Source organism: Amia ocellicauda, chromosome 11 (genome assembly GCF_036373705.1).
Source record: "Amia ocellicauda isolate fAmiCal2 chromosome 11, fAmiCal2.hap1, whole genome shotgun sequence".
NCBI lineage: Eukaryota > Metazoa > Chordata > Actinopteri > Amiiformes > Amiidae > Amia > Amia ocellicauda.
Window position 1 is genome coordinate 30,682,260 of NC_089860.1, and position 27,572 is coordinate 30,709,831.

Below are 27,572 nucleotides of genomic sequence, written 5' to 3' on the forward strand. Positions count from 1 at the left end.
TGGTCTGCGGCTACGCAACCTCATACGCAACAAACTGCGATGCACTGTGTGTTCTGACACCTTTCTATCAGAACCAGCATGAACCTTTTCAGCAATTTGAGCTACAGTAGCTCGTCTGTTGGATCGGACCACACGGGTCAGCCTTCGCTCCCCACGTGCATCAATGAGCCTTGGCCGCCCATGACCCTGTCGCCGGTTCACCGCTTTTCCTTCCTTGGACCACTTTTGATAGGTACTGACCACTGCAGACCGGGAACACCCCACAAGAGCTGCAGTTTTGGAGATGCTCTGACCCAGTCGTCTAGCCATCACAATGTGGCCCTTGTCAAAGTCATTCAGATCCTTACGCTTGCCCATTTTTCCTGCTTCTAACACATCAGCTTTGAGGACAAAATATTCACTTGCTGCCTAATATATCCCACCCACTGACAGGTGCCATGATAACGAGTGTTATCAGTGTTATTCACTTCACCTGTCAGAGGTCATAATGTTATGGCTGATCGGTGTATATATATATATTATAAAGAGCATGGAAATGGTCTTAAATGTCTTAAGTACTTATGCACAAGATATTTGAATCCTTGTATTAATGCCCTGTACACTTCCTTAATGAACACAGATTACAGACTCTGTCAGTATAGAGAGTAAAATATCAAAGTCTTCAAATGACAAAATGCATCTTGAATGTGACAATATTTCCTCCTGGCCCTTCTATTCAGTACCAGACCTGTGACCTGGACCGTTCCTCTCCTGTATGGAATAAATATTTGGATGCCAACAGGACTGGTATTACCTCTGGAAAAGCAACTACAGTAAATAATGACACACAGTGAATGGTGAAAAACGTCATCCACTATCTAGGACGAGGTAGGGATCTGAAATACAGGCTTCACAGTATGCATTTCTTCTGGTTTATTTGACCCATAATACAAAAAGGATTCACAGTTGTGCATGTCACTCTCCATGTGCAGGCGCTGCACTCAAAGGAAGTTTTAATCTCTCAGTATCAAAGGCTGATCTACATAATGAAATTGTAAAACACCCTCTCATTAACAGACTTTCTCTCCCAGCTTCACTGCACTCAGTCAGGTTGCACTCACACTTGCTGGAATATTACATTGCTAGTGTCCTGGTCAGTATTTCATAGGTATTCCATCGCACACAGACCCATCAGACAATAAGATTGGTTTGTTGAAATAAGATGAGCTTGTACCATAAAAGATGGGCATACTTTTCATGACACTGAAGATAGTGAAATATGTGGCCATGTCTAAAATCCTGGAGTGTACCTAATTTTCTTAATTTTGATCCCCCCCTGACTGTGTTGAGACATGGAATATGGATTTACAGTGAAGGCTACTGGGATCCTGTCTTTTTGTCATGGACTTTTCATCACAAACATTTAATCACTGCAGACCCTGAACATTTCATCACCAGTGTCACTTCATCACCTATTTGCATATTCATCAGCAATTTGCATATTATGTTACAAACAACACACGTCTCTTTTGATTTAGATTGATCTAATGATCTAATATTCCAGCAAAACATATTGGGAAGAATAATTACATATGAAACAGCATGTAAACATTCTGTGCAGTACACCAGGTGAATATTTGTTGTGGGGGGTCACTCAATGTTAGTTTTTTTGTTGTATGTTGCATTTATTCTAACTTCTTATTCAATCTTATTTTGTAAGTTGCCCTGGATAAGAAATAGTCTGCTAATAAATAAATAATAATAATAATAACTAGTCACAAGAGAGAGAGCGGAGGAGAGGAGGGGGGTAATGGTGGAAATAATAACAACAATAACAACTAGAATGGAGGTTTCTGAAGAAACTTAGTTTTTACACTGTTTAAAATCATAGCTGCTTAATGAAACCAGTGGAATAGAATTCAAATACAGTTAAAAAGCTGACATAGCTTCAAATTAAGCACTAAGTGCTGCAATCAGTTGTTACCTATATTTGCATTATATCAGTACTCGTTTTCAGCATGATGAAGTCAAAGTTCCCACTAAGCAACAGTATTGGATACATTTATATATGACTTCCTATTTGTGTTCTATAAGAATCGGTGTCCTATCTGCATTGCTTACAGCCAAATCGATTTTACAATCTAAGTTTTATACAGAGGGCAAAGGTCATAGTCAAGCATATTTTAGTAAAACACGTGATGTTTTTTCAGTATCTGAAGTCAGATTGGAGCTGTAAGCCTTCCTTCTAGGTTAAATTGTGACTTTCCTGACCCTTAGTTTGAGTTTGACCTCGATGGAGAGGTCAATGGTCAGAATGAAGGTCATTTTTAGAGGGCGCATATATGACTTCTTATGTGTTCTATATTGACCAAAGGCCTATCTCCTCTCTGTTAGACATCATAGAGCAAAAATCTCTCAAAATGAGCATTTGACCTAAAAAAAGAGGTCAAAGGTCAAAACCAAGGACATTTGTAGACAGCCCACTTATGGTTTCCTCTGTAAACAGTTATAAAGCACCCAAACATTTATTTGAGCTATATACCCTTAAGCAAAGGCCATATTGTTTCCTATACATGTTATACAGACACCATCATCATATCTGGCACCTGTAAGGAGTTATAAGCCATGACAGTTTTAAGATTTTTCTTGCAATATCCCATGATCCAAAGCTCTGAGCAGAAAGCAGATAGCATTTTTGGAAACTTCACACAGGAGTTCCTATTAGTGTTCCATAGTATGTTTAGCATATCAGCATCATAGAAGGCATGATTAAATGTTCAATATGTAATGGTACATTTCAACAGAGCCAAGATGCTGTATCTCACAGGGAGGTCACAGTTCATGGCAAGTGGTAAATTCGGATAGATCACCTAAGATTTCCTATAAGCTTTCAATAAGTACTATGACTGTATTTAAAAGATTTGGAGAGTTATAAACTGCTTTCACATTAAAAGCATGTGGCATGGAGGTCCAAAAGTAGACCAAACAACCACAGTAAAATAGCATACTATTCAGGACATTGTGCAAACAGATTGCTTAGTTTGGAATGGAACAATGCAAAACTGTAGGAGGAGATGCATTTACATTTAGGTGGGCAAACAAGAATAATTATTTTACAACACAGACAACCAGTCTTGAGAGAGAGAGAGAGAGAGAGAGAGAGAGAGAGAGAGAGAGAGAGAGAGAGAGAGAGAGAGACAGGAAGGAGGGGTGTCAGAAAGTACGTTTAGCTTGTGATATGTCACCCTCTAGCGTTCAAGTTTTGTTATAACATTTAGTTAATGCCAGTTTCTGGAAATTTCCTTAGGTAGCCATTTTCTCCTGCAAACTTGTAAACAACAAACCTCATCTCCTTTCATTGTCATTTTTCTACATTCAATTTGTTTATAATTAATTCAAGATCATTTATATAATACTAAGATTGGCAGTGAATGCTATTAGGTAGTTAATGCTATGCTTCCTCTGTGTATGTAAACATATTACTGATGCAGATCTTATTGTAAATAATTCTATATTTGTTTATTTACAGCAATTAACACAAGAAAATAACAAAGGCAAACCAAGTGTAATTAGCAAGGAGAATTAATACATATCCAGTTGTGGAATATTGTTTCTTGCGTCCAGTCATCTGATCGTGACTCCTGTCCTTGGGCATCTGTATACTTTACCTTACAAACTGGTTCACGTGCATCTATATGCTAACAAGGTCCCTATACTCTTTCAAAAGGGGGGTGTTTAAATTAGGGCAATAGAACATATGGATGCGTTATATTTTACAATGTAAAACACTTTATACATATTATTAAACTCGAAATTTGAAATGCATCTTGTACTTTTTACTTTATACAACATGAGCGCTTAGAAATGGCTCTATCTGTCTGAGTTTACAGCTGAAATGTGATATATGTATTTAATTCAAATATGTATTAACATATCAGAACAGATATGCAGGAGAAATTCACATATGCAGAGATATTTACTTTCAACTTGCAAAAGCGTTTCCATTAAAAAAGGTAAGTCTAGACAGGTGGCCAATGTTCTGCTCCAGCTATTTTCCAGGGTAGGTATACCAAAGGAGATCATAACAGACCACGGAACAAATTTTACTTCAAAATTAATTAAGCAGGTGTACCAACTCTTATGGATTAAGTGAATTAAAACTAAAACTGGGGGAGATGGGGGGGTGGATGGCAGCAGGAGCCAGGTCCACATCGGGGGCCAGGTTTGGAAAGGGCAGGGGAAGCCCACCCAGGATAGTGGCTCCCCCATGGGCTCCGGCAGGGTGGTCCCTAGCCTCGTTGGGGGAGGTCTCTGTATAACCCTGCACTGAAGGGAACGTTCTGCATCCGCCTGGCCATAGAGTCCTCCAGGCCCAGCGTGCCATGGCCCTCCACCTCCTTCCTCTGTGGAGGGAAAGGCAGGCTGTGGGGCACTGCAGTAGACACAAATGCAGAAAGGCCAGCGATAGCATTGCAAGAGCTGTGCATTTTGATGCTAGTAGCAAGTGCTGCCGTCACAAAGACATAGGGCCGGCTCACTTTTCACTGTGATCTGTCAGGAAAGCGGAGGTGCAAAGACAGATATGTAGACAGCGTTTTACGGGAACCAATGCCACCGTTCTCTGTGCCACACTTCATACAAACTCACATGCGCTTCACTAGTGAAGTACCTGAGTTCTCACTGTACTGCACAAAGCTCCATTAGTTGTAGACACTGCAAACATCCTTATCTTGATTAAGGAGCCAAGAGCTGGGCTGGATCGAAACCCAGCAGAAACTATGGCCCTCCAGGACTGGAGTCTGACACCGTTGTTCTACAGAAATAAAAGATGTAACATACTGTTAAGGTTTAGTAATACTCATATATCAGGGCTGAACTCAATCACTACTGTAAGCAGTGTTTGAACTAAGAGTAAACAGAGCAGGACACTGTTATCCTCATTAACACAAAGAACAAATCATCCCCTTTGGTGCACACAATGTTTAAATGGAAGGGAAATTATACAGGCAGCTTTGGTGCTCAAATAAATCAAATTGTAGGATCAACCACAATCTTCGTGAAATGGTTTGTGCAACATTTGGAGTTGAGATCATCTTGTACATCAACAATGTTCACGTGCACTATTATTGTAAAGAAAAGCCATTTCAATTACATGGAGTGATTAAAGTGCTATATTCTGAAAGTTTAAAAAAAGCATGAAACAAGGAATGACAGAAATCGAAGATGTTAAATCAATATCAATTTTAAAATACATAACTTACTTTTTCCCCACACTATGAGGTCAGAAATTAAGTTTTCTAACTTAAATCACTACGATTACAAACATCTCAGCTGATACCACACACAGCTATACAGCCTCTCTATTTTATTTTAAAGATGATGCACACCACAATCTTTTATATTATATACACTCACCTAAAGGATTATTAGGAACACCATACTAATACTGTGTTTGACCCCCTTTCGCCTTCAGAACTGCCTTAATTCTACGTGGCATTGATTCAACAAGGTGCTGAAAGCATTCTTTAGAAATGTTGGCCCATATTGATAGGATAGCATCTTGCAGTTGATGGAGATTTGTGGGATGCACATCCAGGGCACGAAGCTCCTGTTCCACCACATCCCAAAGATGCTCTATTGGGTTGAGATCTGGTGACTGTGGGGGCCAGTTTAGTACAGTGAACTCATTGTCATGTTCAAGAAACCAATTTGAAATGATTTGACCTTTGTGACATGGTGCATTATCCTGCTGGAAGTAGCCATCAGAGGATGGGTACATGGTGGTCATAAAGGGATGGACATGGTCAGAAATAATGGTCAGGAAGGCCGTGGCATTTAAACAATGCCCAATTGGCACTAAGGGGCCTAAAGTGTGCCAAGAATACATCCCCCACACCATTACACCACCACCACCAGCCTGCACAGTGGTAACAAGGCATGATGGATCCATGTTCTCATTCTATTTACGCCAAATTCTGACTCTACCATCTGAATGTCTCAACACAAATCGAGACTCATCAGACCAGGCAACATTTTTCCAGTCTTCAACTGTCCAATTTTGGTGAGCTTGTGCAAATTGTAGCCTCTTTTTCCTATTTGTAGTGGAGATGAGTGGTACCCGGTGGGGTCTTCTGCTGTTGTAGCCCATCCGCCTCAAGGTTGTACGTGTTGTGGCTTCACAAATGCTTTGCTGCATACCTCGGTTGTAACGAGTGGTTATTTCAGTCAAAGTTGCTCTTCTATCAGCTTGAATCAGTCGGCCCATTCTCCTCTGACCTCTAGCATCAACAAGGCATTTTCGCCCCAAAGGACTGCCGCATACTGGATGTTTTTCCCTTTTCACACCATTCTTTGTAAACCCTAGAAATGGTTGTGCGTGAAAATCCCAGTAACTGAGCAGATTGTGAAATACTCAGACCGGCCCGTCTGGCACCAACAACCATGCCACGCTCAAAATTGCTTAAATCACCTTTCTTTCCCATTCAGACATTCAGTTTGGAGTTCAGGAGATTGTCTTGACCAGGACCACACCCCTAAATGCATTGAAGCAACTGCCATGTGATTGGTTGGTTAGATAATTGCATTAATGAGAAATTGAACAGGTGTTCCTAATAATCCTTTAGGTGAGTGTATACTTTAATCATGCTAGTTAACAAATACAGATACATGAATCTGATTTGGGTAAAGAACAAACATTAAACTGTAATAATACAGAGGATGATTGAATTATTAGGCCTACTGTTCTTGCCACATTTGTTTTTAATGTTTGTTTCTTCAAAGCTCTGCACATTAAGTTTGAATTGTAACCACTTGTTAGCTTTTTATATAATTTGTTTTAAATGTTATAGGAATTAGTATTTACATTGCTGTTAAGCAGCACAGTCCAAGTTCAAAATACAGAAAACTTGTGTCCCCTATAAGATAGTGTGGTGTACTGTATTAAGATTGTAAGGTGTAGCATATCAAATGTGTTAAAAAAATATATATATATTAAGTGTGGTGCACCATGGTAAAAACATGGTAACCAATAGTATGGTGTAGCATGGTAAAAATCAAAGTACAAATATGTTAAAAAAATACATGGAAAATATAGTGTCGCATAGTGAATGATACAGTGCATCATGGTAAAAATATGGTAAACTACAGTATACACACAAACATATACATACAGGCCATGTGGGTCAAAGACTTTATCACTGTGGCGCGCCTGTGGTGGGAAGTGCTAATCCCGAGGGCGGACCTCCACTCTGTGCACGCTACGTATTAGATCATTGTTATATCAGTATCATGGACACAAGAAAAAGAAACATCTGCTTGTAAATGTTAATGTTATTTATTTAAAATTAATATATATACAATATGCAAAACAAAAATCTACAAAAACAAGTGAAAAAAATCATTTTACACAGTGTGTCCTCCTACACGTGGACAATTATTTAAAATCCTCCAAATAGAGATGTCTGTATCATAAACCCTAGAGCTCCACCATGTCCAACCCAGTTACTGAGGATATTTGGTGTTAAGATGAACGGTTTCCCTTAATTCTGCAGAACTGTGTGCGTGGAAGTAAACAGAGCTGTACACGGGCTCGTCCTCTGTTCTGACACTGGCCTGGCTTTGGACTGGTCTCTTGATTTCAAGAACAGCGTAAAGAACGTCAGCATCTGCATCACGAGACTGGAAAATAAAAAATGCATATTAACATGGGTTATAGTCATAACAATTTTGTTTATTAACGCTGCACGGGACCTCTAACAGCATTTGACAGATAAGACAACTACATGGGAACTATCACAGTCCCTAAAATGGTTGTTTTGTCAGGGGTGAGCAACCTAAATTAATCAGTGGGCCGCAAATCTGGATGTCAAATAAGTTCCTATGCCACAAGACCCATTTTAACACAATTAAGCCACAAATGCTACATGTTAATTTAAAAATAGCAATATAATGCAATAAATACATATCAACAAAGTAATATGGGAGTAACACGTTGATGCAAAATAAGCAATTGTCATAAATATACTACTTTATTGTTAAAGTGTGGTCGTGCATGTGCAAGTGGATACACTCCTGGTTTAGAAGTACATTAACTGCTTGTTAGTATGAGTCCATAAGTAAAGAAGGTTTCTTTCCGTTCTATGATTTTAGTAAATGAAAAGACAACCTCAAAACTTTGACCCACCCACGAATGATAAATTACTAAATTGTACCGTGTTGCGGTTTGACGTGGCTTTTAACCATGAATAACAGCGGATGGGGTACACTTCTCGTGTAGGCGTTTAGAGAGAGAGAGAAAAGTTTGCTTCATGTCAAATGGACAGGAACATGGCAGTGACAAATCTGATTCATTTTGGTAATACTGTATGAATAATCAAAAATATCCAAGACACAGCGATCATCCCAGTTCTTGATTATGTAAATAATGATGAATTTCACATTTAAATTGATTGCGGTGTGAGAGCTTATTTAAAGCCGTTCTGTATTTTACGAATGTACATTTTGAAGATAATGAGACAACGCACTATATGATTATTATTGATATTACATTAAAATGCAATCAATGCAAAATAAAAAATAAACCAGTATAAAGTATAGGTCCTAGGCAATGTGAACTAAAAGCAGAAAATACAGTGCAGCCTCACATCAGTAAGCGTGCATTGGGTCAGACATCAATATTACATTTGGAGTTTATACTGATCATTTATTAATAATGAATTAACAGCAGATAAACCGCGACTCTGAGGTATTAATAACGACAACTATTAATGTGTTACGAGCCTTTATTCGATGCATTTTTTTCAGTGCAACGACACTCATTTTAACAGAGATGTAAATAATACACGTTTAAAATATTAATATATTTCCGTTTAAAGGCAACTTTAACATCCCTTCGCCAAGTCCGGTGAACACTGAGACAAGCTTTCAACAGCAAATTTAATAATGTTTCTCAGCAACTGGTACAATTACTGTAAACTGGTATTATTTTAACAAAGGTACCTCTTCCCTCCTTGAAGACCCAGCTCTGGATTCTGCAACAGAATTCTTGTTTCCTGAAGGAGAAAAACCTGTGAATATATTTTAAAATAACATGCATAATAAACACAGAAAAAATACATTTGTTTTCATGTTTCCTCAGAACAGAATGTGTGTTAATTTCTAATCTGCATTTTCCAGTTAAAACAAATAAAGCTATTGGTCTTTCAACAGTTAGGAAACAAAAACTCTTCGGTTTCATGTATTGAACAGGTTATTGCCCCTACCCGATCCTTTAAGACAAATAGTTTCACTGAATATCAAGCACTGCATAGATTGAACCTGACAAGCAAAAGGCTGAATATGAATAAAACATTTTTGGAAAATACACAGGCCTGTAGAAATCAAAAGCAGAAGAAGTTTCTTAAAAGCACTGTATTGAGCTTTACCTTTAGCAGCAGTTCGTCTGCACAGAAAACACAGTAGGAGAATAGTGACAATGGACAGACAGCTGGCCAGAGCCCCCAGGACAGGAGCCAGTGAGTCAGAAGAGGGATTACTTAGCACTGTGTCGTTTCCTAGGAAAGCAAGCAAACAAAAAGTTATACTTTATGTACAAGAATAGAACGTAATGTATATGAATTTGGTTTTAATATTAATCATTTCCAAGTATTTGTACATTAGTATATTTCTGCTGTACATAAAACTCTGCTAAATAAACTTTTTTGCATTTTCTTTTTTGTGTAGGTCCAAATCTTCCATCTTAAGGACAGTGCTTTCCCCCCTTACCGAGAGCAGCATCACGGTGCGTGTGAACGGTGAACTCCATGCTCACTCTCTCTTCTCCTCTGACCTGGACAGCGCACCTCAGTGTCGTGTTCTCTGTGGGGCGAATTCTCAGCAGAGAAGTCACCCCAGTAGACGTGTTGATATGCGTCTCCACTCCAGGCTCCAGCTCACTCCCATTACTGTGGCTCCAGGACAGGACAGCCGGGTCCCCAGTGCTCCCACACAGCAGACTGCAGTTCAGGACAGTCTGCAAGCCCCTGCTTACTGGACTGACCTGGTCCGCTGTGACTGCAATGGAAAACACGTTGTGACAACCTGTATATGGATGGCTAATAGTATATCCATATATACACTATAGCAGTATTTATGACCTAATGTAGCAATGACATGTAATTATTTAGATAAAAAAAGAAACAGGATTGGATTTCAACACATGAAGAAAGTGTAACTGATGACAATTTTAGATTCCATGTTTTTTTGTTTTTTTTTACTTTACAGCCTGGAAAGGTAAGGTTTAGCCTGTCTGACCACTAACACGTGTAAACGTGTAAATTCCTAATTATTTGATACAAAGGAACTGATACTTCTTAATTATATACACTGAATACATGCAGTGCCTCACCTGTCAGCACACACACAGTGAGAGAGAGCAGCCTCTGTCTGTCTGGGTCACTGCTGCTCTCCCTCCAGCAGCTGTAGTTGCCAGCGTCTGTGCCCAGGACATCCCGGATGAGAAGAGAGGCGTTGGGCAGCAGGGACATCCTTTCTGTCCCATTTGCAAAGGAAGTGAAATTTAGTAATGTTGGTATTCCTTCTCCCATGGCTTGAAAGAACCATTTGATTGATGTCACAGCTGTCAGCACGTCTCCACCACAAGGCTGTATAAAGTTGGTACCAGCAGGAATGTATAGAGGTCCTGAAACAAGTTGTATAGAATAATTACAGCAGAACTCAAGCAGAAATTCACTAGGCTCAAAATGTCATAACCAAAGCTTATTACAACGGACAATTTTTCAGTTGTCATGTAAATCACTAAGTATACAATTCTGAGTCAAGCTGCCAAGTTGAAGAGTAAAAATAAATAAAGGGAGCCAAGTTACATAAACAAATAAATAGACTAAAGCACTTTTTATTATAGATTTCATTGTCAAACTAATTCTAAAACGTGAATCTGTAATACATTTTAAATAATATTTATGTTAGTATTTGAACATTTGGATAAATTCGGACATTCGGTGTTATGAATAAGTAGGCTATGCAAAAACTAATTCAAATAGCCTCTTGTTTTTTTTATTATTATTATTATTTTACACTTAGCATCCCATAGCCTACATTCAATGGACTTGCAATACAGTCAGTTACACTGAAAAGAAAAAAAAAATACCTACTTCAAATATAGGCCTACTATTTGAAATGGGACCGCATTTACATAGATAAATAATAAAAACAACTTTCAGCTTTCGGTTTTCTAAGTCTGTTTTTGACAAGACGATGTGCACTAAATACAAACTTTGACCCAGCAGCAAACCGCAACAAGAGGCAGCGCCACAGAGTACAGGTTTGCAGTTCTGCATTAGCGGGTGGGTGCAAGTATTGCCAGGCAGCACTGAGAGTATAGCAGCAATCAAGCCTTTTTTTATTTGTTTGTTATTTTTTAGCTAGAGTTTTTTGCGGTTGATTAATTTAACTCAGTGGACATAACTCAGCATCTTATGAATCTTAAAATGAAAGTGCATTGTATTTCGTCATCATCATCATCATCATCATCATTATTAACCATCGCAACTCACTTAGTGGAGTAAGGGCTGCTTCTTCGCCTTTCTTAAGACTTAATGAAACACTTTTAATGGTGTTGCAAACAGAGTCAGTGCAAAAATCACACGTGTATATTCCGGTGTCCTGGGCGCTGACGTCCCTGATGACCAGGCTGGAGTTAGGGAGCATCTGTAGCCGCAGTGGCTGTGCGGGTTTCAGAGTCCATTGTTGCAGATTGAACAGTCTGGTGCGGTTGTGTCCCGCGCCTGCGCTGTAATACCACCGCACTGTATCCAGAACGATCGATTTGCGGGATCTGCAACTCAGCCTTACCGTTTGTCCGGAATTGGCGAAGAAGGACATATCTGTAGGAAATACAAATGAGACGGGAAATAAGTTGCATGCAATAGAAAAGTGCACACGGGGGTATAATAATAAATAAGTAGCAGGGTTAAAAAAGGTGCTGGGGCTGAAGTAGGCTATACTAACCCTTCAGGATGAACAGTGAAATGTTGATCTTTCTGCTGCATCGGCCACGGACGCAGTGATCACACGAGTACAGCCCTTGGTCTACTTCCCTCGGGGCTTCAATGAGCAGACAGGAGCTGTTGGGGATTATAGTCTTTCTATCGCACAGAGACGAGCCAGCGGGTCCAATCACCTCCGATTTGGAAACGTTGAACAGGAGAAAGCGAGGGGTATCTAAGCGGCTGCTGTAATACCAGAGGAACTGCTCGTTGTGCATCAAAACACTATCCGTGCACCTCAAGACAGCTTTGCCCCTGCTTGGGACATACAGCTCTCTTACTGCAGGAAAAACACACACACACACACAACAAGATACACATAAATAAAACGAATTTAAATCATTATAGATACATTATAAAGCATTAGTCTTACCATTAATGCATACACAAGCAAATGCATACATTAATTAGTAATACTTAATATTACTAAATAAATATCTTTTAAAATTCTACTATAACATAACATTGTAAAACTTCCATCAGTTAATTAGCTCATTATAACGGTACCGTGATTGGGAATCATTCCAGAACGATTAGGGCAATAATTCTATCATTCTAGACAAAATGTTTTAAATTTGGTATGAAAAATTGAGAATGAGAAATTATAGAACAATAATACAAATAATTGCGTTTACAATATAGTATATATATATATATATATATATATATATATATATATATATATATATATATATATATATATATATATATATATATATATATTGGTTTGTTTGTTGTTTTAAAATCATAACAATAATAACCAAAAATAAATCTTAAAGTTAAACGCACGGGACATTTTATTAAAAATTCTTTCAACATTTATCTTTTTTAATCTTATAATTTCTGCAGCACAGGAACTTTCACTCACAATGGTATGACCGGTTTTCATATTTGTTTAATGTATTAGACGCATTGAGTATTTCCATTGAAAGTCATAATTTGCTTATATATATATATATATATATATATATATATATATATATATATATATATATATATATATATATACACACAAACAAGTTTTTACATATGTTTTTCCACAGGGGCCAAGTAATACGTATTATTATATATAGCAGTGGAAATAGACAACCCACGGAATTGGTGGTCTTCTACATAAACACACTATAGCCTCTCAAACAGTGTTACATGCTCTACAGTAAGATATTTGCAAGAACAGATAATTCAGTATAAAAAATATAGTTTTATAATTAAATGGTTAGTTTGATTTTATTGTGTAGCATTTACGTAAAATATAACACTGTAGTGGTTGTTGGCTTTGAAACAGACAAGTATTGATAGAACAGTTCACAAATACAGAAAACAATATCATGGTGAGTGAAACTAGTTTATTTACACAGTTTGTGCTAGATATTAAATAATTCCAGCGTTTCTCACAATATTTCAGCACAGTTGCTGTATTAACATGCACGTATTAAGTGTGTGTGGCTGAATTAGCAGCAGAGTACCTGTAAATGAGTGCGGCGCCCCCGACACTGAGCACAGTAATCCCAGCAGCAGAGCCCCTGCCGTCAGCCGCGGACCAGACCTGGCCATTCACCTTCAGCAAACCGTTGCCTTTGGAGGAAAAAGGGATAAGTCGAGACTGTTGAAGCTCTTCCCGTATAAATATCGTGGTCCTGGAGCGCTACAGACACTTCTGTTTCTTGTCTTCCACACAACCCTTAATTAATTGATTAGGTGCTTTGCTTAATAACCATTTGTTACAGGTAATTAGTAACTGACGATTAAGAAATATCTAAAAAACGCGCATGGTTGTGGCACTCAAGGACCAGGGTTGCCTAAACAATGCATTCCCATTCACAATGTACAATAAAATAGATATGCATGGAATTCATCTTCAAAGATATACGCTAGATCAAAGTGATGAAAAATACATCAAATACAATATTATAGCATTGAATTCTATTGATTAATGGAGGGATTATCACACCTTCCCTGCTGGTTTTTGTTCCAGCCGAGCTCTTAATTACATAATTGAGACATATATTGCATTGTTAGTTCAATTAAGGATTCAATTAAGCAATTAAGATCTTCGTTGCAACGAAAAAGAAAGAAATAAATAAATAAATAAATAAATAAATAAATAAATAAAAGATCACGGAGGTCCTCCATAATCGGTTTGGGAATGCCTGGAATAATGTAATTATTTTAAAACAAAAATAATAATAAAATAAAATAAAACTCCTTGCGAATCCCATCAATTAATAAAAAGTTACCCATCAGCAGTAAAATTGAAGTCAGATAATGATCGAGACTCTTGAAAACCAGTCAGGAGAATCCAGAATCCAGAATCCAAGAGAATCCCACCGAAAATGTAAATGCAGATTCTTGCAAGATAAAGTTATTTTGCACTGATGACTTTTGCAGAGAGGGGCGATAAAAGAATAATAATAATTAAAGAAACCTATGCAAGTGGAAACTAACTGTGGTTACCCACAGGCTCCATGTCGTTTCTGATCAGGGTATAATTTACTGAGAAATAGCGAGTGGGGGATGTATATTGTTTCCAGACTATTTGTTATCAGATAGTTCTCGCCTGCTCGTCTGTATTTGGGTTCTTTTTGGTCCAGCTCTTCACAGCATTGTCAGGTTTCACACACAATTGGCCACCAATATAATTTTGCAGCAACCCATTTTTCTGCAATACTTCAGTGGTTTTGTCTGGAAGGTTTCGTTTGACTCAGCACACTAGCCTATGAACAATACAGTACATTAGTTACTTAGAAATACACCAAGCGAAGCAAGTAAAAAAAAAAAGTACTAATAACCAAAATACAAATAATAATACAAATAATAAGTATCATATTTCAAATTGAAAACTGTTGGCATATATTTAATTACAGTTATTGAAGATTAGCCTACATAGAGTATGTGTGTTATTGCAGGGGTTGCAAGGTATACGTGTATATTGTATATTGTGTTGTGTAAATCAGGTATTTAGGGAAGTTGTCATACTGCTATGTTGCGTGAAACTGCACCCAAGATTTTGAGCCACCGGTGCGCCTGTGATGCGGTTGAGTGACAATAAAGGAATCGAATCGCCTGTATAGCCACACATTCACAAGATTGAACAAAAAAGGCGAACAATACAAAGAAGGTATTGTAATGGAGCTCTTGTGAATTTAGAGGATGAGAAATCCATCATTAATTAATTTAATTGTCACCAAATTTGAAAACCTTTTTAGCCGTTTAAAAATAATTAAAATATTACAATACATATAAAGTAAATCATCATCATAATTGTATTGCTTATTAATTCTCAGTAGACAAGGGAGCTTTTTTTCCTGTGGCCCAAATGCTTGTTTAGTTACCACAGACATGCGATGCTTTGTTCTTCACGTCTAACAAACCTCTACGAAGTGTAGATCGCTCATGGGTGTTAGACATAGTTTACTTTTAATTTCCAACCCACCTATTTTCGATGGTCTCTTTTATGATTTAGCAACACAAACAATTAGATTATCACTAAAAAAACGCCAACATTCATAATTAGGGTGGAATCTCAGGTTAATTGTTGTACAGCTCTTGCAAATCAATAATCTCATTATATCGTTTAACTATTTCAGTGCATTGTTTCATGTAATTATTTTTTAATAAACAAATAAACATCAACAAGAACAGCTTTGTAAAGAGTCTTCCAGCAAAAACGCAGTTTCGTATTGATTCAATGAGTTGATGTTTATGGAAAGTAAACTGCGTAGGTCGTTGCTGTGATACTGTTCTTACCTACAAACACACATGCTGTGAATTCGCCTTTATACACACATACTGTAAATGCTGCTGTATGTTATGCTCCTGTAGTTTTTACTGTATATTAATTTAATATGTAAGATTTCAAAGACACCCATTATCTGGAAAGGAAGCATGCATTTGGCAATCTTCGTACATGAAAACCTGTAGTTTTCAAACTGTCACCAAGCAAAATGACTGGGTTCCGCTTTCTACGGATGACGGCAATACTAGGAATTCAATTTTGCAAAAAATACTTAAATATTTGTATTATAAAAAGCAATTCATGACCAAAATACAAGCAAACAAATCATGAGGATATATTATCCATCTATCTATCTATATATGATATAGATAAATATATATATATATATATATTGAGAGAGAGATAATTTATCTATATCATATATAGAAGGATAATTTATCTATATATGATATAGATAATAATTTATCTATATATGATATAGATAATTTATCTATATATATAATTTCTCTCTCTCTCTCTCTCTCTATATATATATATATATATATATATATATATATATTATTATTAATGAAATCCCAGTTTAAAGTTTGCTTCAACTCAACTGTACAAGCTAGAAATGCATTGTTTTTACTTAGCAATTGGAATAAAGTACCTGCACAGTAAGATTTGGTATAACCGTGCTTACCTTAGAATAAAAATAGCAAGATTTACTTACTTTTAAGAAGATTGTAGAGTAGCCTTCTGCTGCAGTTATCAGCAATGGTTAGATAAGCATTGCAGTATCAGGAGCCCAAGACTTGTAATGATGTTAAATATAATCTGACCTTTTCAGCTTCCTCCTCCAATCAGACCTTCCTGTGGGGTCTGTTTAGCTACTACTCAGATCTTGCTTCTGTTCTTTTAAACACTCAGATCAGATAGTATTGAAAGCTGTCACAATAAAAAATGAAAATAAAATTAGCCAAATGGGGAAAGAAGAGCTCAGATGATTCTGTTTGTCTGTAGTCTCTGCTGCGAGTGTGGGACAGATAGACCCTAATGTCTGGAGCTCAGAGATATAAATCCTGGCTGTGCCTGTGTAATTCCATAGGGTGGATTTGTCAAGAGTTAGTACCTCAGGTCTTAATTACCACCTGTGGTGGACGAAGTACAAGTGAGAGTTCCCTCACTTCCCCTAGGCCAAGGAAGACTCAAACTGCCATTTCTCTTTGAGGTTCATTGAACAGTAATGGTGTTGCTCCAAACAAAGAACGTCACCCATTTATAAGGGACTCGTGAAACCTAAGAATGTTTAACAAGGTGAAATGTCCCTGGAATGGCAGATCATACCTGGCAAGACCCCCTTCGAGATTGAGATTTCAGTGTTGGCATCATGTTCTTACTGCACAAGAGAGACAGGCCTGCAATGGGTTCGTGAAAAAAAATCTTTTTGCTTTTAATTTACAGTTAAGCACGGCTTACAGGTTAAAAGCTGGAATTGTCCAAAGTGTGAAAAAAAAGTCTATAACACAACTGTACATGTCTGTACACAGCTCATATAAATTGCTCAGCCTATTCACAGCAGTGTAAAGATATGGAGCACCTCTCCAGAAAGCAGATCTGCTAATTTCATTGACCAAGAGATGAGGCACTATTCAATTCAGTCTCATAAAGAACACTTAAAATATCTTTGGTTTTATTTTGAAATGCCTGTTGGTGGAATTTCTCATTAACTATGCATTTCCTGTGTCACCGTTATACGTGTCTGGTTTACATTTAATCACAAATCTTATAAATATAATATTTGTACTTTTGTTAGAACAGCTTGAACTGGATAGACTACTATTGATATAAAATATTATCTCATTTTTATGGATACAGCATCTTTCTGAAAATTGTACAGAAATGAGCCATTTTAGGATATCAAGGTATTTAAAAAGTTGGGATAACAGCTAGTTGGCACTGAAGCAAATACAGGGTCACTTCAGTAGGACCCTGTGAAAATAAATACTGAACTGAGCTTATAATTTACAAATCCATGACTGTTGCAGACTATGCCCAGTCATTTGGGATTCTTTTCCTTTCAGATTATTGGTGTGGTGATAAAAGACTGAAGGCAGCCTATAGCCTTGTACAACACCACCTCTAGTGGCAATGATGTGCTGAGCCTTGGGTTTAGTTTGAAGTAACAGCCCATTGTCATCAATCCTAGAATTACATATTTAGCAAAATTGCTAGTGTCCAATTGCAATAGAAAATTACAACAAAGCAGTACAGATACCAAAATAGTTTTTGTCAGCTCCTGTTCGATGTAAAACAGTCGGTCTTGAGAATCAAATATTTTTCAATTTGTCAATAACTTGGAAGAGGAAATAATTTGCATGGTTCTGAACTCTGATTCAACCAGGACACCTTTTCAGAGTACATATAACCTTCTACATCAGCACCGCCAAGGTAAGAGCACTCAAACACCCCCCGTCTTCACTGCTTGTCGAAGCTGCAACCTTTGAGCTTTTTTTTTTTAAATAATCCTGTCATCCAGTTTGTTAAGGAAGTAAACATTCATTAAATTGTCACTTTTACCATTTCAATCCTACTTTCTTAATAAATAACCAGAAACTACTAAAAGAAAAAATATTTAAAATAAAAATGGGAGAAAAGGTGAGTTCTGTAGTAAGCCCATTGTTATTTTCCTTAAATAGCAAAACAGATGCAGAACTTAACACATGGAAGGAACTGAGATATAAATGAAAAAATGTATACCAAAGAACACGGCAGTCAAACTTAAAACAGACTAAAGAAAATTAGTAAACATTATATATATGTATATAATGTATTATGTATAGAGCATGGAAACTGTCTTACATGTCTTAAGTACTTATGCACAAGATATTTGAATCCTTGTATTAATGCCCTGTACACTTCCTTAATGAACACAGATTACAGACTGTGCCAATATAGAGTGTAAAATATCAAAGTCTTCAAATGACAAAATGCATCTTGAATGTGACAATATTTCCTCCTGGCCCTTCTATTCAGTACCAGACCTGTGACCTGGACCGTTCCTCTCCTGTATGGAATAAATATTTGGATGCCAACAGGACTGGTATTACCTCTGGAAAAGCAACTACAGTAAATAATGACACACAGTGAATGGTGAAAAACGTCATCCACTATCTAGGACGAGGTAGGGATCTGAAATACAGGCTTCACAGTATGCATTTCTTCTGGTTTATTTGACCCATAATACAAAAAGGATTCACAGTTGTGCATGTCACTCTCCATGTGCAGGCGCTGCACTCAAAGGAAGTTTTAATCTCTCAGTATCAAAGGCTGATCTACATAATGAAATTGTAAAACACCCTCTCATTAACAGACTTTCTCTCCCAGCTTCACTGCACTCAGTCAGGTTGCACTCACACTTGCTGGAATATTACATTGCTAGTGTCCTGGTCAGTATTTCATAGGTATTCCATCGCACACAGACCCATCAGACAATAAGATTGGTTTGTTGAAATAAGATGAGCTTGTACCATAAAAGATGGGCATACTTTTCATGACACTGAAGATAGTGAAATATGTGGCCATGTCTAAAATCCTGGAGTGTACCTAATTTTCGTCATTTTCTCCCCTCCACGACTGTGTTGAGACACGGTACATGCATTTACAGCGAAGGTTACTCCATGTTGCGGTCCCCTGATTTCGTATTTTTTGACAATGCTGTGCTCTATGAAGTGTCAAACACTAAGTCGGAATTGAAGATTAGTGTACACCGAAGGCATCCTTGTATCACTTAAAATGAACCCAATTTAACGTCAAGGAAAGAGCAGGTGTATAATTGTATGGTTACTTAAAGCACATACAGTAAGCAGCACAAAGCTCACATGACTGTGAAATTAATTACTTTTCATGCTTCATCCTCATAGAGAAGATTAATAAAAGGTAATACTTCTCACAGTCAACTACGTAACCTTGGTGTAACCCAGGTGTATCCTACCAAATGAAAAGACAAAAGGAGTCTCTGTCTGTATTCACTTTGAAGATTTAAGGTTACAGAGCACCAACTGCAAACAGAAACAGACTTCACCATATTAATGTCACTTGTAGTTCATGTGTTATTTTTTTTTTTTTTTTCGGGGCAAACCTCCTTTTTGCCAACAATTTGGAGCAGATTCGATGCATAAAGAACCTGTTTGGTCAATGAAATTAGAGCTTGTCAAACTTGGTGGAGACATTGTACTGGTTCAAACCCCCAAAGCCCTTCCCTTGGTTTAAAAAATAAAAGTTAAAACAAAGTAAAAAAACAAAAAGGAAAAAGGAAAAGCCACTCATCTCCTGCAGCAAAGCTGTGGGCAATTGTAATTACCCACACTGAGAAGTACGCAATTAATTACTGATCACAGTGGGCAATTACAATGTGTTTTCATCCTATCTGGACGTATGATCAAGGATTCAGTGGTGTTGAAGAACCTCAGTGAGCACCTGATCCAAATGTGCTTTCTATTTTCTGACCAAGTCCTGTACGTGAATGAAGAAGAAAGTGTCTTTTAACGGTGTTTTGAGCTCCACTGCTCCTCTAAAAAAAGATCAAAAGCTGCCCACAGACAGCAGATGATATGGTCTTAGTTTATCACAAGTACGTAGAAGCCTTCTGGCCCCCCAAAAATACAGACGCAAAAACGACTTCCGCAAAACGTGTCGTCCAGTCAGCAGCACAGTTGGCATTCGAACAACAACAAGGTGCTTACTGAGGTTTTCAGACACAGGAGCGCCTTGAACGTCGCCACCGCCTCCTCCTCGTCCCTCCTGCAGTCCACGCAGAGGGCTAGATGAGCAGGGAGGGGGTGGGTTTCTTGCCAGGCCAGGCCTCCTTGGCGTACTTCTTCTTGCGGGGCTCGTTGTGACCCTCAGAGGGGAAGGGGCCGGGTGCGGGGGTGGGGTTGAGGGAGATGGGGGGCTGGGTGGCAGCAGGAGCCAGGTCCACGTCGGGGGCCGGGTTGGGGAAGGGCAGGGGAAGCCCACCCAGGATAGTTGCTCCCCCGTGGGCTCCGGCGGGGTGGCCCCCAGCCTCGTTGCTGGTGGGGGGGAGGTCTCCGTACAGCCCCGCACTGAAGGGAAAGTTCTGCATCCGCCTGGCCACGGAGTCCTCCAGGCCCAGCGTGCCATGGCCCTCCATCTTCTTCTTCTGTGGAGGGAAAGACAGGCTGTGGGGCACTGCGGTAGACACGAATGCAGAAAGGCAAACAGTACCGTTGCAAGAGCTGTGCATTTTGATTCTAGTAGCAAGTGCTGCCGTCACAAAGACAAAGGCTCACTTTTCACTGTGATCAGTCAGGAAAGCGGAGGTGCAGAGATGGATATGTAGCTCTGCTTTTTAAAATGTTCCAGAGCGTGTTTTACAGGAACCAATGCCAGCGCTCTGTGCCACAGTCGCTCACTGTATTGCAAAAAGCTGCATTAGTTGTAGACACTGCAAACATCCTTACCTTGATTGGCACCACAGCTGTCTGAACCATGTTTCTGAAGCGTCCGACAGAGGGATCCACATCCTCTGTAATAAAAAAAAAGTAGGTTATTGATGTTGATTTCAAAACTGATATTATTCAAGAAAATGTCATCGGATTTGTCATGGTCACGGGCTGGACCAGTGGTTGCCAGACTATTTTTTGTTTGCAGAACACATGCACATCGGCAAATTCATGACAATTACCATTAACAATTATGACCAGTGCTTGACAGACATGTTTCTTTTTACATTTGACTTCCAACGTTGATTTAAGGAATGAAAAAGATTAAGTTGTAAATAAACCAGCTATCGGCACAGGACTGTGTAAATGGATCAAAACTTGACTGAGGTCATGTACCTGGGTTGATGATCTCCTCTTCATCGCTGAAGGTCACCCTAGAACTCCTCCTCTTTCGCTTGGGCCGCTGGATGTCCAGGTTGCCCTCCTCGATGGTCAGGGTGGAGATCCGTTTGTTGTGTGCCGTGTTAAACTCCGTCAGGTTCTGTGGTGAACGATAATCACAGAGGACATCAGGGGAACAGAAAAGATGGCTTCTGGTCAGTGGTTGGCTTCCAGGCCAATTTAACCCATAAAATTCCCAAAAATATGTTTATATGTGTATGTCTTGCCAGTGACACACTTGGGCAATGCGACATGCACAATCACACAGGAACATTTAAAAACAAAAACAGTGTAACCAAACAGTACACAAACACAGACAGCCTCAGACAGCCAGGCACACGCATTCAGAGCAAAGCAGAGGGGGACCGTAATGGATTGACAGGTACAGGCAACAGACACATCGTTACAAACACAACGACAGATGGACGCACATCATCACACAGCGACCCTGACCTCCAGCTCAGTCTCCTCCTCGGGCAGCCCCAGCAGGCCCTTCAGCTCCTCGTCCTCCCCAGTCTTGCTGTCCCCGGCTGTGGCGCTGGGTTGGGTCTGCGGCTTCTCCCGCAGTGTGTACACCCGTGTGGAGGCCCCGAAGGACACTGTGGAGTCGATGGGAACCTGCTGTGGCTTGTGTGGCTCAAGGCGGATGTGTCCCAGGAAGGTCCCATGGGCTGTAGGTACATACACAAGCTAAACTCATCCATCACATCTTAACAGTGGCTCAAAAAAAAAACCTGAGGGTGACCATTCTCTATGACCACTGGCCTGCAGAAGGGCCCCCAGAGTGAATAACACTGCAAACTCTTTATTTATGCAATTGTATAATAATATGAAGAATATACTCACTGCTGTTGAGGTCGATGAGGAAGACCCTCTTGAGGTGTTTGTGATAGACCAGAGCTGAGTGCACACGAGAACATGACTGGTGGTCTATTGTGAAGTCACAGATGTCTGGGTTCCTCCCAAAGAGGTAATATTTCTTCTCATCAATGATCAGCTTCTACTCAAGCACAAAGAACAGCACCCAAGGCAGAGCTGGTAACTCTTATTTCAACTTTTGGTCATGCAGGAAGTCATGCAGGTCACACTGAAGAGTGTGGTTACCTTTCTGACATTTTCCTGCATAACATTCTTCTACTCATCACATTCACTTTCCCTCAAAAGAGAAATAGGTCTCTCACAGAAGGTACACAATTGTGACACATGGCTATGGGTGTTTTAAAGCATGATGAATGAGAATACTGAATGGGTATAGTTTGGTGGGTAGAGTGAAAAGAGAGGAACACACTGATGTCGTCTAAAGTGTGCCTCTGAGTTATAACACGGAGTGCGTCTTTCCACTCAGAGCTTAAATCTCAGGGCTGCTTTTTGTCTCGCACCTTTGGAACCCAGCAATCACTTATTAAAGCCCAGTACACAGGGGGCACTGGCTAGCAGACTGGCAGGTTAGTATCAGGTGCTATTTTATGTCAATACATATACATACATTAAACATGAAGGTGAAGGTGAATTGAACAAAAAGTAGCGATGGCTTTGGAAATGTACAAAATTAAAGGTACATTCACAATCAGCTAAAGTACTCTTTAGTACCAATTCACATTTGCCCTGGCATCTCATTTTAAACAAAAGCATTTTCACTGCCACTGAATACAGAAATAGCAGAAAATGAGTTTCCCATTACTCACTGAAACACATAGGCCCCATGTTTGGGGGGGCAAAATTGTTCACAAATGCGATTTCACAAAAAATGTAAAACAATTCCAATGAGAGAATGGGCTGTATTCCTTAGGCCCGTGATTAATTTCCTAATCCCTGACCATATCTCAGCTGTTCCTTCAAGCCAAAAGTATGCATCACTCAGGTCATCAGCAGGTTAAGCAAGGATTAGAGAGCTCTTACCTCTACAAGCTTGTCTCCCTTCACTACGTCCAGATGCAGCCCAGGTGGTGGCTTTCCGGCCCTGAAAAACACGAGAAAAACACAGCCATCAGGCCACAGAGCACCTTGTCCATACATCTAAAACTGTATAAACCAGTCTTAGCAATCCTGTCCTTACTAGTGACTGTTTACAGGGAGACCAGCTGACCACAGAACACTGGGACACACATGACACAGAATATTTTTAAATCAGTCATTTCACTGAAATTACCTTGGTTGCATTTTCATAATGCAAACACACTTAAAAGAAATTAAATGAGTATACTACAGACGCAACTGCTGTTTGTGTTCCAGTGTTTCTGACATATGCAATAAACACTACACGACACTAGTGGAAAATATATACGTTTTATTTGGCTCTATGCATATACACAGAAGGTTCACACTTAATGTTTTAGGGCCAAATGCGATATAATCATTTTTTAATGTGCATGTTCAAACATTGAGCAAGATAATAGTATATCACTTAGATAATCAATAGGGATGTAGATCATTTTGGAAAACAATAATTGTATGCAGAGATAATAGTAAAGGTTATTCAAACAACGTGACTGAAGCAAAACTTGCACACGGCATTTCCTTTGGTTCTATTGTGAATCTGCACATCTTGTTAATTAAACTAATGCTTAAGGTAATTTTGCAAGCTGAAGCCACTGTGATGACTAATTATCCTCTTTAAGACGTGATACTGTATGCATTTTTCGATGCTGAAACTTTGTGCTTAATTTATTCTTCCTATACCCTCGCGTTTAAACAGAAACTAACACGCCCACTACATCAAGGCTGCACGATACACCAAGCACTACATCTCATATGTACCTGTAGGAGTACACACCCCATGAAACACAAAAGTGTTAAAAAAGGGACAAACACACAACCCGGATCTTGCACTGTGATCGACACACTTATTGGGAACAATCTGACACAGTGCCTCGGCGCTGCACCGATAAGACATTTCCTCTAAAGCACTGAATAAAGTAGCATATGTTTCTGAAAGCAGTTTTCCGGAGAGCACTGCAGTCCCGCTTGTATATGCCTCACTTAAAACCTCGCCTCATCTCTGGGTCTCATTTTCGTGCTTCTTACCATGTTGGACAATCAAAGAGAGGTTTGTTTGCGCTAGGGTTCGCTGCCATCTTCCCTCATACTCCATTCACACTGCCCCGCGGAATGCTGGGTAAGAGAGGCTCACTTCCTAACGCACCTTCCGCCAGTGGAGGCGTTGCTGGGAATTGTAGTTCTTTGGAAAAGCGAACGCTGACCATGGAAAGGGAAGTGTCAAATTATTACACGGTCTCAGCATTTCTTTATAAAGAGAGGGAGTTTATTTCACGTTTTTAGTGAAACCAATTATAAAACCATGCAAATGCACATAAATACGTCAATTTTATGCAGTGCACCAAATTATCATTCCAATTGTATCCAATGTATTGTTTTGGTAATCCAAAGCAACCATCATGAACTGGAAATGAATTGTTCCTCAGCTTTGGCACGTCCAGCAGATGTCAGTCACCACGCAGACAAGCATTTTGAATCTGTCAATTGGATAAAACGGCCAGACATACACACCACACATATTTGCAATCAAAAGTATTCACATCTATCATTTGAAACATGTGTTCCGTTGAATAAAATATACTTGTTAATCATATATTTTCCGTTTGATTGAGTCCGATTCATCTTAGAGAAAACAGCAAAATATCCCAGCTGATTGAGCCTAGTTTCTGCATAGTCTGGACTACCACTACAATATTTATTAAAATAAAAAACCTAATGAAAAACTTCCACTGTTGCAGGTGAAAGATGTGGATAGTATTTACTACAACCGTATAATTGTTTGTGTATTTGTAAGAGGAATGCTAATGTTTTTAGTTTTTTTGTAACAACACATCAATTTGACATTGTACATTATAAATGGACATAACTGAAGAAAATAGTTCAGCTGACATGCTAGGTGCAGGTTAACAAACATTGTAAAATTGTAAATAAAAAACATCAGCATCACAAAATTCTACCAGCATTTGAAATTAAAAAATTCCTGCAGAAAATAAACATGGTTATATATTAATTGTGATGTGTTTGTTTTGTTTTGCCATTCACAAGCACACTTACAAAGGTCTACTGACAGTGAATTGAGATTGTCCTGAATACATGTTATTCCGAACTTGCTGAATAACAGAAGCATTACCCATAATTGTGTTTCCACAAATCACCCTAATAACCCTATGGAAAGATAATTAACTTTCTGCTTCCCAATCATTTTGAGCAGGTACTCTATACTTGGAAAATCAGAGTTTAGTGACCTGCATTTTTACAATCTAACCTTGATGCTAACTTACTGCATAGTGCAAAAAGGTGTATAGTTATTCATGAAGGGTGTTTTTCAACGAACCAACGTAGGACACAAAATTTGTACATGTCAAAAAAACTAGTGTAAAAATAATGTCACTGTCTGAAAAGTAATGCTAACACTTATAAAATTAAAGGAAGTCATTTGCATGCATTAACGACAAAGAGTGAAACTCTTGAGTACAAAACCACAACCAGGGTGGTATGTTAACCCCATTCAAACTTATAAGGCCTAGCTTTTTTTAGGTGGAGAAAGTCTGTGAAAAGAAGTATATATAATTTGTGTTTCACTTAGTAGAGAGACAAGGGGCCAGATTATATCAAAACTTTGACCTACCCGCTAATAGAAAACTACAGAACTGTACTCAGTTGCAGCTTCATTTTTAGTAAGATGCCACTTTCTTCTAATCATAAATGTAACCGCTACTATGGACAGATTTGTAGTTTTCTATTAGCGGGTGAGTCAAAGTTTTGATTTAATCTGGCCCAAAATATAGAAACTGAATTGGTTCTCTTTGCTGTCCTTTTGCAAAACTCTTGGCCTCATATTCGCTACACTTATTGGATTAAAGTGGATCTAGCGAGATTCCTGAAGGTATGGTAAAATATGTATTTTTGTATTGCTATATTATTTTATTATTATATTTTTTAACTAAAGGGTACAACAGCAGTGTTCCTCACCTGGGATTGATTCTCTGGTATAAACAACTTATACTTAAACTGTATACCTCACCAAATAATAGTGGATGTCAAAAGCCAGCATGTGTGCTTTTTCAGAGTTTCAGTATGAGTCCTGGATACAGTGGAAAAACAACAGAAGTCCCAGATTTGTCTTCCATGCAGCAACTCGAGTCACTATGTTATAATATATACTACTACTAATAATAATATTGTGTTTTTTAAATTTCCTTCAAAATATACAATAACACTCAGCACTGTACATGTACAAAACTCCAGATTCTTAATTGAGAGATATGTTTCTTTTAACGCATATCTGTTTTAACCATGTTCTGTTTTGAAGTCAGACCCCCAAAATAATTGAATATTATTTTGGGGGTCTGACTTCAAAACAGAACATGGTCTTTATTCACTACAGCAGCTTGACCAGTACACATAACCAGTAATTGCTATTCCAATCACAACACATTTATTTCTTCTTAGCAGACCTAACTTCCATACGATATATATATATATATATATATATATATATATATATATATATATATATATATATATATATATTAATTGCAGACTTTTTCATGTCTAATTCTAATTGGGGTTGTAAACTACTGAAGTGGAATTCCACTCCCCTAGCGTTGTGCATCCCACCTCCTCCCCAGTCACCACCCCTGTAGCAGCTCCATGGTTCATTCCTCTTACCAGGGATAGGTCTGATGTTCCGGCCCATTCTGCCAGGTTGTCAAGCGAGTGAAGCCAAAAGGTTCATATGATGTCCCCATGACCTCTTCTCACATCGTTTCCAGAGGCTGCCTCTCTTCTAACACTCTCTGTGACCTCCCTGGACATCTCAGACCACCACTTCATCTCATCTCATTTTCCATTCCCCTCCCCTCCCACTCTTACCATTACTTTCATGAAAGCTCCTTTCACTCTTCTAACCTCCACATCCCCTAACCC

General features: G+C 38.7%; 2 protein-coding genes and 1 non-coding gene across 4 annotated transcripts; all 3 read right to left on the minus strand.

The window, feature by feature from the left end:
* Window positions 1–7,346: 7,346 nt before the first annotated feature.
* On the minus strand, window positions 7,347–13,781 carry LOC136762809 (carcinoembryonic antigen-related cell adhesion molecule 8). Of its 2 annotated transcripts, none has more exons than XM_066716347.1 (8): window positions 13,490–13,781; window positions 11,986–12,303; window positions 11,532–11,861; window positions 10,364–10,657; window positions 9,742–10,029; window positions 9,402–9,530; window positions 8,977–9,029; window positions 7,347–7,656 (listed from the first exon to the last, which is right to left on the minus strand). In XM_066716347.1, the coding sequence occupies exons 1-8, from the start codon at window positions 13,575–13,577 to the stop codon at window positions 7,480–7,482; spliced, it is 1,677 nt and encodes a 558-aa protein (XP_066572444.1). In that variant the 5' UTR covers window positions 13,578–13,781; the 3' UTR covers window positions 7,347–7,479. The 2 variants fall into 2 exon arrangements, with proteins under 2 accessions (XP_066572444.1, XP_066572443.1); XM_066716346.1 differs by having other exon boundaries at window positions 8,977–9,044.
* A 3,388-nt stretch (window positions 13,782–17,169) lies between these two features.
* On the minus strand, window positions 17,170–24,809 carry LOC136763413 (nuclear inhibitor of protein phosphatase 1). Its single transcript, XM_066717415.1, has 7 exons — window positions 24,672–24,809; window positions 23,547–23,607; window positions 22,494–22,647; window positions 22,101–22,318; window positions 21,603–21,747; window positions 21,225–21,289; window positions 17,170–20,923 (listed from the first exon to the last, which is right to left on the minus strand). The coding sequence occupies exons 1-7, from the start codon at window positions 24,719–24,721 to the stop codon at window positions 20,564–20,566; spliced, it is 1,053 nt and encodes a 350-aa protein (XP_066573512.1). The 5' UTR covers window positions 24,722–24,809; the 3' UTR covers window positions 17,170–20,563.
* LOC136763802 (small Cajal body-specific RNA 1) lies at window positions 22,948–23,109 on the minus strand. Its single transcript, XR_010821112.1, has one exon.
* Window positions 24,810–27,572: the final 2,763 nt, after the last annotated feature.